The sequence below is a fragment of the Somniosus microcephalus genome, chromosome 8 (genome assembly GCF_052327205.1).
Source record: "Somniosus microcephalus isolate GS21.2 chromosome 8, FLI_Smic_1.0, whole genome shotgun sequence".
Taxonomy (NCBI): domain Eukaryota; kingdom Metazoa; phylum Chordata; class Chondrichthyes; order Squaliformes; family Somniosidae; genus Somniosus; species Somniosus microcephalus.
Window position 1 is genome coordinate 53349449 of NC_140994.1, and position 11816 is coordinate 53361264.

General features: G+C 44.6%; 1 protein-coding gene across 5 annotated transcripts in view; it reads left to right on the plus strand.

Moving 5' to 3' along the window:
- The first annotated feature begins 7953 nt into the window (after positions 1-7953).
- Positions 7954-11816, plus strand: part of pwwp2b (PWWP domain containing 2B) — a 43890-nt gene continuing 40027 nt past the window's right edge. For 4 of the 5 annotated variants that reach the window (XR_015079224.1, XM_085994733.1, XM_085994735.1 and 1 more), the window contains exons 1-2: positions 7954-8105; positions 8933-9395. Coding sequence is in view for 4 of the 5 variants with exons in the window: in XM_085994733.1 (XP_085850859.1) it covers positions 9238-9395 (158 nt within the window). In the remaining variant the exon portion in view is untranslated. Of the gene's footprint in view, positions 8106-8511; positions 8843-8932; positions 9396-11816 lie in introns of those variants that run through there. The other variant, XM_085994737.1, reaches the window with a different exon arrangement.

The following is an 11816-nucleotide window of genomic DNA, read 5'->3' on the forward strand; positions in this document are numbered from 1 at the left end:
GAAGGCAGATTATTATCTGAATGGCAATAGATTGGGAGAAGGGGAAGTGCAACGAGACCTGGGTGTCCTTGTGCACCAGTCGCTGAAGGTAAGCATGCAGATGCAGCAGGCGGTTAAGAAGGCAAATGGCATGTTGGCCTTCGTAGCGAGAGGGTTTGAGTACAGGAACAAGGATGCCTTGCTGCAGTTATACAGGGCCTTGGTGAGACTACATCTTGAGTATTGTGTGCAGTTTTGGTCGCCTTATCTGAGGAAGGATGTTCTTGCCATGGAAGGAGTACAGCGAAGATTCACCAGGCTGATACCTGGGATGGCAGGAATGACATATGAGGAGAGATTGGGTCGATTGGGCTTATACTCACTGGAGTTTAGAAGAATGAGAGGGGATCTCATTGAAACTTATAAGATTCTGACAGGACTAGACAGACTAGATGCAGGAAGGATGTTCCCGATGGTCAGGAGTCCAGAACCAGGGGTCACAGCCTAAGGATAAGGGGTAGACCATTTAGGACAGAAATGAGGAGGAATTTCTTCACCCAGAGAGTGGTGAACCTGTGGAATTCTCTACCACAGAAGGCAGTAGAGGCCAATACATTAAATATATTCAAGAAGGAGTTGGATATATTTCTTAAGGCTAAAGGGATCAAGGGGTATGGGGAGAAAGCAGGGACTGGGTACTGAATTTGGATGATCAGCCATGATCGCATTGAATGGCGGAGCAGGCTCGAGGGGCCGAATGGCCTACTCCTGCTCCTATCTTCTATGTTTCTATGTAACATGGAATCATCTTATGACTTGACAGCTGCAAATGTGCTATAAAAGCTCCCATCTCACAGCTGTTCACTTTCCAGCTCAGATGCTGTTGCTTACTGCATTTGGAAGACAGATTGTTTGGAGTAAACTCTCTATCCAGTGTCACCTCATTGGAACAACCTCTCTTACCATTGACAGATCATTTCTGTCCTCTCAACTTCACCTGCCATCTATTACATCAGCATCGGTGACCTTGAAACTATTTCACCTTGGTCCTCAGAATCTCACCACGATCAACCCCAACACCAGCAGTACCAGGCACACCAGCAGCACCAACAACAACACCAGCCTTCTCCGCAATCAACTGATGCTGCACAGGACAGAGGGCATCAGCACCCGACCACATTGCTGCCCGGGAGGCCAGGGATGGCCTCACCATGGCCAGATTTACTTCACTTGATGGGGTGTACACCCTGGCTGCCACATGATGTGCCAGGTTGGCACCATCCCACACCAACACCATAAAGCATCCCTACAATGACCAAGCCATTCCTTTCACACTCATCACCATTGGGGTGGTACCGTTATGTCTCACGATTCACTGCAACTCGCTAAGACACTTCCAAAGGTTCACTCAAATCTGTCCAAGAATGCAAAGTGTTGAAAATAAAGATTTCAATGTTTGACAGCAGATTAACAGAAACTTCACATGAACATTGGCTTAAACACACAAGTGGTTACCCTTGTGTGTTGTTAGTTGGTATGATTGGACTAGGATGAGGATGAGTGTGAGGGGTAGCTAGTGAGTTGGGGAAGTGATAATGTAGATAGAGAAGGATGTGTGGAGGTGCAAGGTAAGTTGGTGTGAGTAAGGATGTGCAGGAGTAGGGTAGGGAAGGCAGAGTGATGTGGAAGTGATGAGTGGCACAGCAGGATGAGGTTCAATGTGGCTTTGTGCTAACGTTTCGTGAGCTACTGAGATTATTGAAAGGTTTGTGCCACTGCAGCCTCCTTACAACATCCCTGCTTGTGTCCTCCTGTGCAATGTGCAACCAGACTGCTTTGATCCCCTGGGGAGGTCGCTTCCGCCCACTGGAAGGGAAGAGAACCTCCCTGCGTGCTATGACTCCCTCCATAAGCATATGGAGGGAGTCATGGGAGAGCCTGGGTGCAGCCCTGCACCTCTGTACAGTGCTTTGTCAGCACAACTGTCAAAATCAATTTGCGCACGGTCCCTTTAAGGATACCGGCTGATGATGTGTCATCAAATGATGTCATCAGACCCGCTTCCTTCAATTAGCCGGGAAACACGCTGGGCGGGCTTAACAAGCCCAATCAGGGGAAATCATTTTGGACAGCGGGCTGGAGCAAGCAACGGGGTCAGGACCTGCCACCGACGTCACCCGCCACAGACCCGCCGAGGTAGGGGAAATCGCGGCCCCTGTCTCTGAGGTCTGGTATGGCCTCCTTCTGCAAGATCTGAAGAGCTTGCTCCTCGTTAGGATGTCGAGGTTTGGGGTAGGGTTGTTCAGCTCTGGTTTGACTTATTGCTGGAGGTTTGATCACATGACCTCTTGCCTACAACTACACCGCCCAGTTAAACGGCCCACTTTTCCCATCTCTAATAAATGAAAGTGTTCAAAGAAACTGAAAAAAACCAACATTTTTTTCAATGTCACTATAATTTTTCTCCCGGTTTGGTCGCAGCAGTATCCTGGAGATTAATCTTTAATTCCTGGAGACTCCATAGAGGGTTGGGAACCCTAGTTTAGGACGGGGGCAGGCGCGGGCCTGGGGGGGTGGGGCGAGGAGGGCGGTGTTTCTGCCACTTATTCCTGTCCTGTCTCTACTGTTTTGAGCTTTCTTATGCTTTAAACATGAGAATTATCTTTGGTTGCAATGAGATACAGTAAAACCCTGATGTCACTTTGCATCCCATATAATGGATGTGCTAACAGGCGCATGCACTCAGCAATTACATTCCATGTAAGGCTTTTAGTGGGATGATTGCATGTAAGGCTGTGAGTGATGGAACACTTTCAGGTGAAGGCTGGGTGTATAAAGAGCACCATGCTACCGTCTGGGCTTTGAAGGTAAATAAGTCGAGCATTTTAAAACAGTGTGAGGGGAAGTCACTGTAAGTGGTTGACATACTTATAGGAAGGTGCAGCTTGTTCCTCTTACCTTGCTTGCCTTGATAACTTTTTTGGCACTGAGTTGCCATGCAAGGAGTCAACTTCACACTGATTACCCTGGCAACCTTGTGCCACTGCAGCTTTGCTGCTCTCCTTGTGGGCTTGTGTCACTTCATGCTTGTCTCCTCTGTCTGACTTCATGCAGAGGCTCCTCTGCACCTCGAGGCTCTGGGCTTTCCGATAGACCTTGCAGATCTTAAAGACATTTTCAAAGTTGTGTTTGTGTTGTGCTCCCTTTAAGCTGCTACGGAGCTTTAAATCCTACAGCAGCACACTCATTTCTGCACCCAAATAGCGAGCTCCAAATAATTGGTTTTCCTAAAGCTGGGAGGTTGCTGTCATAATAGTTTGTCTGGCCCCAGGAACAGCAATGGGATTAGTCTACTTCTCGTTGGCTGCATAGATCATGATCAAGTGGAAAATCTAGGGCAGAGTGTGAGCATTTTTGCCTATTTGAATTTCATACTGACCAGTTGAGGGCAGGGATGTAATCCCAAGTCTAGCCATTTACTACTGACTGCCAGACAAGGTACTGACAAAACAAAGAAAGTTGCAGCTGACATCAGAGCTTCCGTGTAATGGACAATCACGTGGATGACCAAAAGACTGCTGGTTTGTTGAGGTCACTCCACCAGTTCAGTTGTGAAGGCAGGTGTTCGGGGTGTGGTATAAGTGATTGTACATGAGGTTGTGTAGTTCTCTATAAATTGTGTAATTCTGTGTATATTGTGTAGTTTGCATAGGTCATGTTCTTGTATAGTTTTGCTTAGTAGTGCGGTGATGTGAGATGTGCGGTTGAGCACAAGGTCCTTGAAGTTGTCTGGGTCAGAGAACCAAGAAAAACCCCAAATGTTTGGGATCAGTTCTCAGGACATTGGAACAAGTTCTGGGCCAGGGTGAAGCTGTTTGGATAGATGGGCTTCCCCTAAACTGTATCAATGTCCTTGTAGAAAGGGTAAATAGGGAGGATTTAACTTGATAAGGCAGGAGGGAAGAGGTAACCAAAACAGACCAAAACAAAACTCCAGACTCAACAGCTTCCACATATTGTCTTAATAATGCAACTGGATGAAGAGTATTGTCTTACAATAGCACAAGTTGAATGTGTGTCAACATTTTGCTGTACATTGATTTCTGAAACACGAGTGCCAATGATGCAGTCTTGGTACTGCACTGCTAGAGCTGTTGCCCCTCAGGTACTGCACACATGAGCTGACCTTATCCAATAATGCATGGTCAGCTCATTTTGGATACTTTTCTGGTGGTCACAGCATGTTACTCATGTTGCACTGGGAGTCCTAGGATGCTGAGGCTGGAATGTCAGGCATCAGTTGCTGGCTGTCTGTACAGTGCTGATAGTTTTTTTTTCCTGAGCAGACAGAGAGCAACAGGAAGGGAGGGGCAGAATGGGGAAGGGGGAAAAGACCCAGGTTTTTTTTTTAATAGGGCTGTCCCTTAAGCGTCTATTCCAAATAGGCGCTCGGTGACTCAAGCGCTATGCAGGTTCTCCTGTCACATTATGGGCAGGTGCCTGAACATGAATGTATTTTATGGTCTTATGAACCTTGTGCGCAGATTGTGAGCAGCTCCCTCTATGCTAGCTGACCTGTCAGGGATAACTGGGTGGCTAGGCCACTTCCCGAGTAGCATCAAGTTGCATCAAGATTCAACCACATAGTGTGGGGCTAGAGTTACATGTAGGCCAGACCAAGCAGGGGTGACAAGCACCCTTCCCTGAATGACATAGTGAACCAGTTGGGTTTTATGGGGCTGCTCCACAAGTTACCAGACTTATTGAATTCAATTTCACAATTTGCCATGGTGGGGTTTGAACTCACGACTTCTGGGTTTGCTGGTCCAGTACCATAATCACTCGGCTGCCATACCTGCACATAGCATACATACAACAACAACACCACAACAACTTTTATTTATATAGCGCCTTTAATGTAGCAAAATGTCCCAAGGTGCTTCACAATAGTGTTATCAAACAGAATTTGACACCGAGCCACAAAAGGTGATATTAGGGCAGATGACCAAAGGTTTGATCAAAATGATCAGTTTTAAGGAGCAACTTAAAGGAGGAAAGAGAGGTAGAGAGATGGAAAGGTTTAGGGAGGGAATTCCAGAGCTTAGGGCCTAGGCAGCTGAAGGCACATCTGCCAAAGGTGGAGCGATTAAAATCAAGGATGTACAAGAGGCCAGAATTGGAGGAGCGCAGAAATCTCGGAGGGTTGTAGGCAATGCTCCATGTAAGCTGCGCTTTGTTCTGCGCGGCCTGTTTCTTTTAATGCGCGGTCCCTTTAAATTTGTTACTGGACCAGGTATCCAGAGGCCTGGACTAATGATACAGAGATTGTGAATTGTGAGTTCAAATCCACCATGGCAATTGGGGAATTTTAATTTAGTTAATTAAATAAATCTGGAATAAATCAGTAATGGTGACCATGAAACTACCAGATTGTCGTAACCTACCTGGTTCACTCATGTCCTTTAAGGAAGGAAGCCTGCCATCCTTACCCAGTCTGGCCTATATGTTGACTCTGAACTGCCCTCTGAAATGATCTAGCAAGCCACTCAGTTGTATCAAACCACTACAAAAAAGCATAATAAGAATAAAACCGGACAGAGCACCTGGCATCGACCGAGGCATCGGATTCGGACACGACAAAGGCACATGAAACCGTGCAATGAACCATGGACCCTGCAAAATCCTCCTCAATAACATCTGGGGTCTTGTGCCAAAATTGGAACAGCTATCCCACAGACTAGTCAAGCAACAACCTGACATAGTCTTACTCACAGAATCATACCTTTCAGCCAACGTCCCAGACTCCTCCATCACCATCCCGGGGTATGTCACTTTGTGAAATGCCCTAAGACATTTTGCCATATTAAAAGCACCATTTAAGTAAACGTTCCTGCTGTGTATAATCACCCTCTGTCAGAAATAATTACAGTCAGGAATACGTTCAAGCAGCCTCTTTACACCACTTTACAAAAGGGTTCGATATATGTAGAGTTTCCCCATTGTTATGTATCCTATGTATAATCCATCATTTCATCTATCCAGTCATGTGTCAAATTGTGACATTGCTTGGGACAAAAAGGATAGCAAGCTTGTGCACTGATTGGTTCACTGTGAACATATAGCTGGGAAGGGGATGGAATAGGGAGTTAGCGGGTGGGGAGTTTTCAGCAGGATCAACATAGAATGGCTTCAAAATTGGTGATCGTAGGCTTGAGAAATGTACGTTTCATCTGTGATTTGATGTCACACAAGCAGTAAGACAGCACAATAACATTCATGCTGTGGGCGGTGGTGGAGAGGTAAAGCTGGGAAATATTAGCCTATGTGTGGAAGCTCACCCCATGCTTATGGATAATATTATGAAAGGACAATGTGTAGATCACAAATGGGAGGGGCCAGGGATGGAATATATGGCGAGTGTATAGGAGGGGAAGTCATTCCACATGAGCTGGCTATGTTGGGACAGATCGAAGTGGAACCATGACAGGGCAATACCATGCAGCTGGACCACTGAGGAGAGGTGGTGGAGGAGAATGGAGTGATTGACTGTATTGAAGGACGCAAAAAGGCACTGTGGAGAAAAAGGTGGGGTGTGCCAGTCAAAGTCACACAGGATGTTATTACCAAACCCAAACCACATACAATAAACAACATCCTTTTATTGGGCTTTTTTTGTGCATCAACAAATGTAACATTTTAACTGAAGTTTCAGTCGTTACAAAACTCATGCAAGTAATATTTGAAAAAGAAGTGTCCAGCACACACTACTGCGGATGGAACTGCTAAGGCTAAGCAAGTATAAGTCTTGTTTTAACATCCAACCATGAGGGTGCGCTGTTCCTGATTGGGAGCCCAACTATCTGGGTATTTGCTAAGTAGTTTTTAAAGGTAAATACTCAAGGATGAAACAATTGTTGGACCGCATTCTGGTGTGTTGCCCCCCCCATCAACATCCTGGGGGGTCACCATTGACCAGAAACTTAACTGGACCAGCCACATAAATACTGTGGCTACAAGAGCAGGTCAGAGGCTGGGTATTCTGCAGTGAGTGACTCACCTCCTGACTCCCCAAAGCCTTTCCACCATCTACAAGGCACAAGTTAGGAGTGTGTTGGAATACTCTCCACTTGCCTGCCTGCAGTGTGTACCATCTAACAAGATGCACTGCAGCAAGGCTTCTTCGGCAGCACCTCCCAAACCCGCGACCTCTACCACCTAGAAGGACAAGGGCAGCAGGTGCATGGGAACACCACCACCTCCAAGTTCCCCTCCATGTCACACACCATCCTGACTTGGAAGTATATCACCATTCTTTCATCATCGCTGGGACAAAATCCTGGAACTCCCTACCTACCATCACTGTGGGAGTATCTTCACCATGCGGACTGCAGCGCTTCAAGAAGGCGGCTCACCACCACCTTCTCAAGGGCAATTAGGGATGTGCAATAAACAGCGACGCCCACATCCCGTGAATTAATCAAAAAAGAGGAAGATGAATGTTCTCAAAGAATTGCACGATTGCAGCTATCTCTTGCCCTGCCAGTACACTTCACACCTAATCTCAGCCTATTACCATCTCGTCTAGCTTCGAATACCTTTCATTGTCTCTTTTACTTCTTTTGTTTCTTTTAATTCTTTTGTCCGATCGCAGCCCTGCCTTCGATCTATTTTCTTTTCTTTCCAGTTTTGAAGAAGGGTTCGACCCGAAACGTCAACTCAAATTTCTCTCCACGGATGTTGCCTGACCTGCTGAGTTTTTCCAGCATTTTCTGTTGTTATTTCAGTTTAGCTTTGCTTTTTTATCTCTTTGGAACGTTTGGAAGTTTAAGAATATTTTTCTTGGCAAAGAATTATCAAAACAACAACGCTGGCAATGGTAAATTAACTCGCTTGCAAAGTGAGCAAAATCTGCTGGTGGCATCATGGCTGACAATTATGAGTGACATGTAATAAAGCCACAAGAGGACGCTGTCTAGTGCTTCCGCAATACATCGTTTGCATCGCCTTATTAGTCATCTTGCTCATTAGGCCACTGTGGGGCGTTTGGTGCTGGAAGCTTTAAAGACTTCAAATGGTGTATCTTCAGGAAACCGTCTACGTGTAGTGTTCAGTCGGTGCATTCTCAGGTATTATTTATTGCTCTTTTTACGGGAAGGTGCTTTTAGATGTGTTCTAATGTGTTGTTTCAAAGTAAAATCTCTTGTATTTCCTCTTTCTGATTTGTTAAAGGTACATATATCTCAGTCTCAGAATGACCAGTTTAAAGTTTCTTGTTAATTGCAATGACTTGGTTTATGCTTCGTAGGCCAACAGTATGGATTTATTCACTTATATTCTAAAACAATTGAGTAATTTAAGCCTATCCCTATAGGACGAGTTAGAAAATACATGTTAGCATTGTACTTTCTTGCACAATTTATTTCTAAAAAATCTACATGGGTACTTTAAAATCATGTTGGTAGTTGACTATGCACGATTGTTTAACCGTTTGCAGTATTCAATAGGCCTGTGACCTATGCAATAACCACATTTTTGCTGACGTCGAGATATTTTACAGTATTTATTGAAGATCTTGGAACACTAATTGGTTATAATCCATAATTGAAAGCTCTCTGCTTAAATAGTCAAACGCCAGCAGCTGTTCAGAAGTGCAATGCATATGATTTCCATAATGAAAATAATGAACACCGCTGAATCCTAATTAAGCGTCTCTCTAATTTCATCTAAACAATTCTGCTTGAATGAGGATTATATATTTTTAATGGTGTAAATTGGAATGAACATCCTAAGGAAGTGGATCAGATGCGTTTAATCTCTCCTCCATTGTATGGGGGGAGAAAGAGGAAAAACACACTAGAAAGTGGTGGGGTTTTTTTAATTGCAAAACAGTTGTGTGATATTAAATGAACGCTATATTGTGTTGTAACTTGTGCCTTTTCTGGTTTCTTTGCAGGAAGGAGCGGTGCTCTTTTTTTAATGGGAGTCTTCTCCAGCCGATGGTCCATGCTGCACTGGTGATTGTGCAGTTGTTTGTGTCTCGAGCTCCGGGATCGGCGATGGGACGCATGCGTCTACCGCCCGTGCTGCGCTCCGCTCCGGGCCGTGTGACTGAGCCAGCCTTTGATTGACAGGTGAAGGGCGAGGCGCGGGCACGGAGCAGCGCTCGCTCCCGCCGCTGCCGCTTCCCGCAGCGTCTCCCTGCCCCCTCCATCCCCTCCCCCACTCCGCCCCGCACCCCGGCGTTGCCCCGCCAGCAACATGGCGGCGCTCATCCCCGAGCCCGGAGCCGCAGCGGGGCTCCGAGCCGGCGCCCAGCTCTCCGTCACTGTGGAACACGTCGTCAGCGGCACCTTGGTGGTGTCCACCAACTTCGGAGGGAGCAGCTTCACCGGGATCCTGATAGACATGGCCAAGAAGTAAGTCCTCTCTTTCCCCCCCCCCCCCCCCCCCCCCACTGCCCTCGTTAACGCACATTATAAACAACCTGAGTTGGCAGCCAGCTGGGAGTCACCCACGCTAAACTATGAGGACGAGGCCTTCAACACAAGGGAGATGAGTAATTGGCGTTAGATCAAACACACTCTCGGTTCTGACCCTCCTTGTAAAATTGGGGAAATTAACATTTTAATCCGTGAGTGCTATTTAGTTTATAACCACATGGAACTACTTTTATGGCATCCAGTATCACCATTCCATATAGCCATTATATTATTGGCACTCTTGTTGATTTGAATCATATATTTTAGAAATGTCATCCAGACAAGCAAAATTTAAAGAATTGCTGTCCTCTAGTTTATAATTCAATGCACTTTCTCCAACACACCTTTCAAAACAGTGCTCTGCATCTTTGCACAGTAAACAACTGTAGAAATTAAGCAATGTCCTAAACTGTTAAGTGTACCTGCTATATGATCTTGGTTTTCCTATTGATTGACACCATTATTTTAAGTTTGCAGCAACATTTTGTTAGAATTCATTTGTAAAAAAAAGTTATCAGAATACAGTAATTGTATAAGAATTTACATTGCCACATGCAGTATGTAGACCCCACCCTTCCTTAATAAAATTGATTAAAAATCCATGTGTAATTGGTGCATTTTCACTAGGCAGAAGAGGTACCTGGTTAACTGGTAATATTTTATAAACCTAGCATTCAAATTTTATATTTTTTTTAGATTGGGATGTTTTGAATGTCAATTTGTGTCTTTCACATACATTTCCCTAACCGAACATTACAGTGGATATGACCAGATAAAGTGCTCCATATGTAAAATCTGTTTCTTTTTATTATAGCATAAACATAATGGGTGTTTTATTCTGACTAGTTGGCTACTGCATGTTCCAACTTGATTAAAGATAGCCAAGCCTGATTGGGATGCTCACAAGATGTGCTGACATCCTGTTGCACCCTTCATTGTCTGTGGTAATTGAGAGTTTTTTGGCTATGTTTTTGTAGCCAGTGCATTTTTAAGAAAAAGCTGCAAAGGAGTAAACACAAAAATAATAACTCCAGCTTTAGATAGCAATAGTGGACTCTGCCTGTATAGTTCAGGGAAATCAAGCACAAAAATTGTACGAAGGACTTCACCTGTTTATCTTCAGCTCCCCTGTACAGTACAAATGGTTCTCTGATATTAAATTATATGGTTTTATTCTGCTCAAGTTGTACTTGAAGGGGACTTTTAGTATTGAGTAAGTACAAGGCACAATATGTACTTGCCCTATTTTTTTTTGACCCCTTTTGGGGTGGGGGGGTGGGTGGCAGGAGCGTGACCAAGAATTATCTTTTGCATTCTGCTTCACAGTATTAAATGGTTTATAGGTTTTTCTCTGGCCTTTTTTGTTTCCCCTTCCACATCCTCCCCTCTTTAGAACAAGAAATATTTGTGAGGGCAAGAAAAAATCCACAACAAAATCAAACCTAAAAATGTAATTACTGTGGAGCAGCTGCAGTACAATTGCAATCCTTTTCCCTGGTGAGTCCACTCCATTAACATGAAATGCGTGCCCTAGGTTCAATCTCAATTTGCGCAGGGCTGACGTTGACTAGGGTGGCAATAGGGAAACAAATTGTTCGGCATTAAAACAAACAGGTTTCCACTCCTGATTGATATTGGGGATCCATGTGAGAATTGTCCAGCGATGACAGTTGCTTGGCTGTGAAGCTACTCTCTTTCCTCCCTTTTTCCCCCCCCCCCCCTCCCCCCTCTGAGATTTGCATATGTATAGTGGTCACTTGGGTGAGATGTCTCCTTCCTCTTTCTTACCCCCCCCCCCCCCCCCCTTACATTAAACCTTCCCTCCCCTACATTTAAACCATCCCTATCGGTGATTTTGGTACAGGCAGGCGGAAGCTGGCGGGATTATTTTGTAAGGCATTCTTCAATTTGAATTTGTGCCGGATACATAACTTTTGTGGGTGAGAGGAGAAACTGGTGGAGTTTCTCAAGTTCCTTTTTTCAGATTAGGAATTTACCCCACTATCACTTGAGATCTCTCCCCCCCCCCCCCCCCCCCCCCCCCCCTCCCCAACATAAGCCTACCAATTTATAATTACTGGCTTATTCTGACTGCAAACCATGACTTGGATCACTTCTAGGCAGTTATTATTTACACAATTTAAAAAAAAAAAAAAATAATAATAATAATTTTGACATTGCTTAGAGTAAGAATCAGTAAACTGTCTGAAATATGCTGTGGTTAATCTTTTAAATTGCAACTTCAAATTTTAATGGTAGTCAAAGTAACATGTTGTAAATTTGTTTTTTTTACTTTGTCACTAACAGGATTTTGAAATACTGTACTTGCAAATGTGATCTGATGCGTGTTCAGTTCAG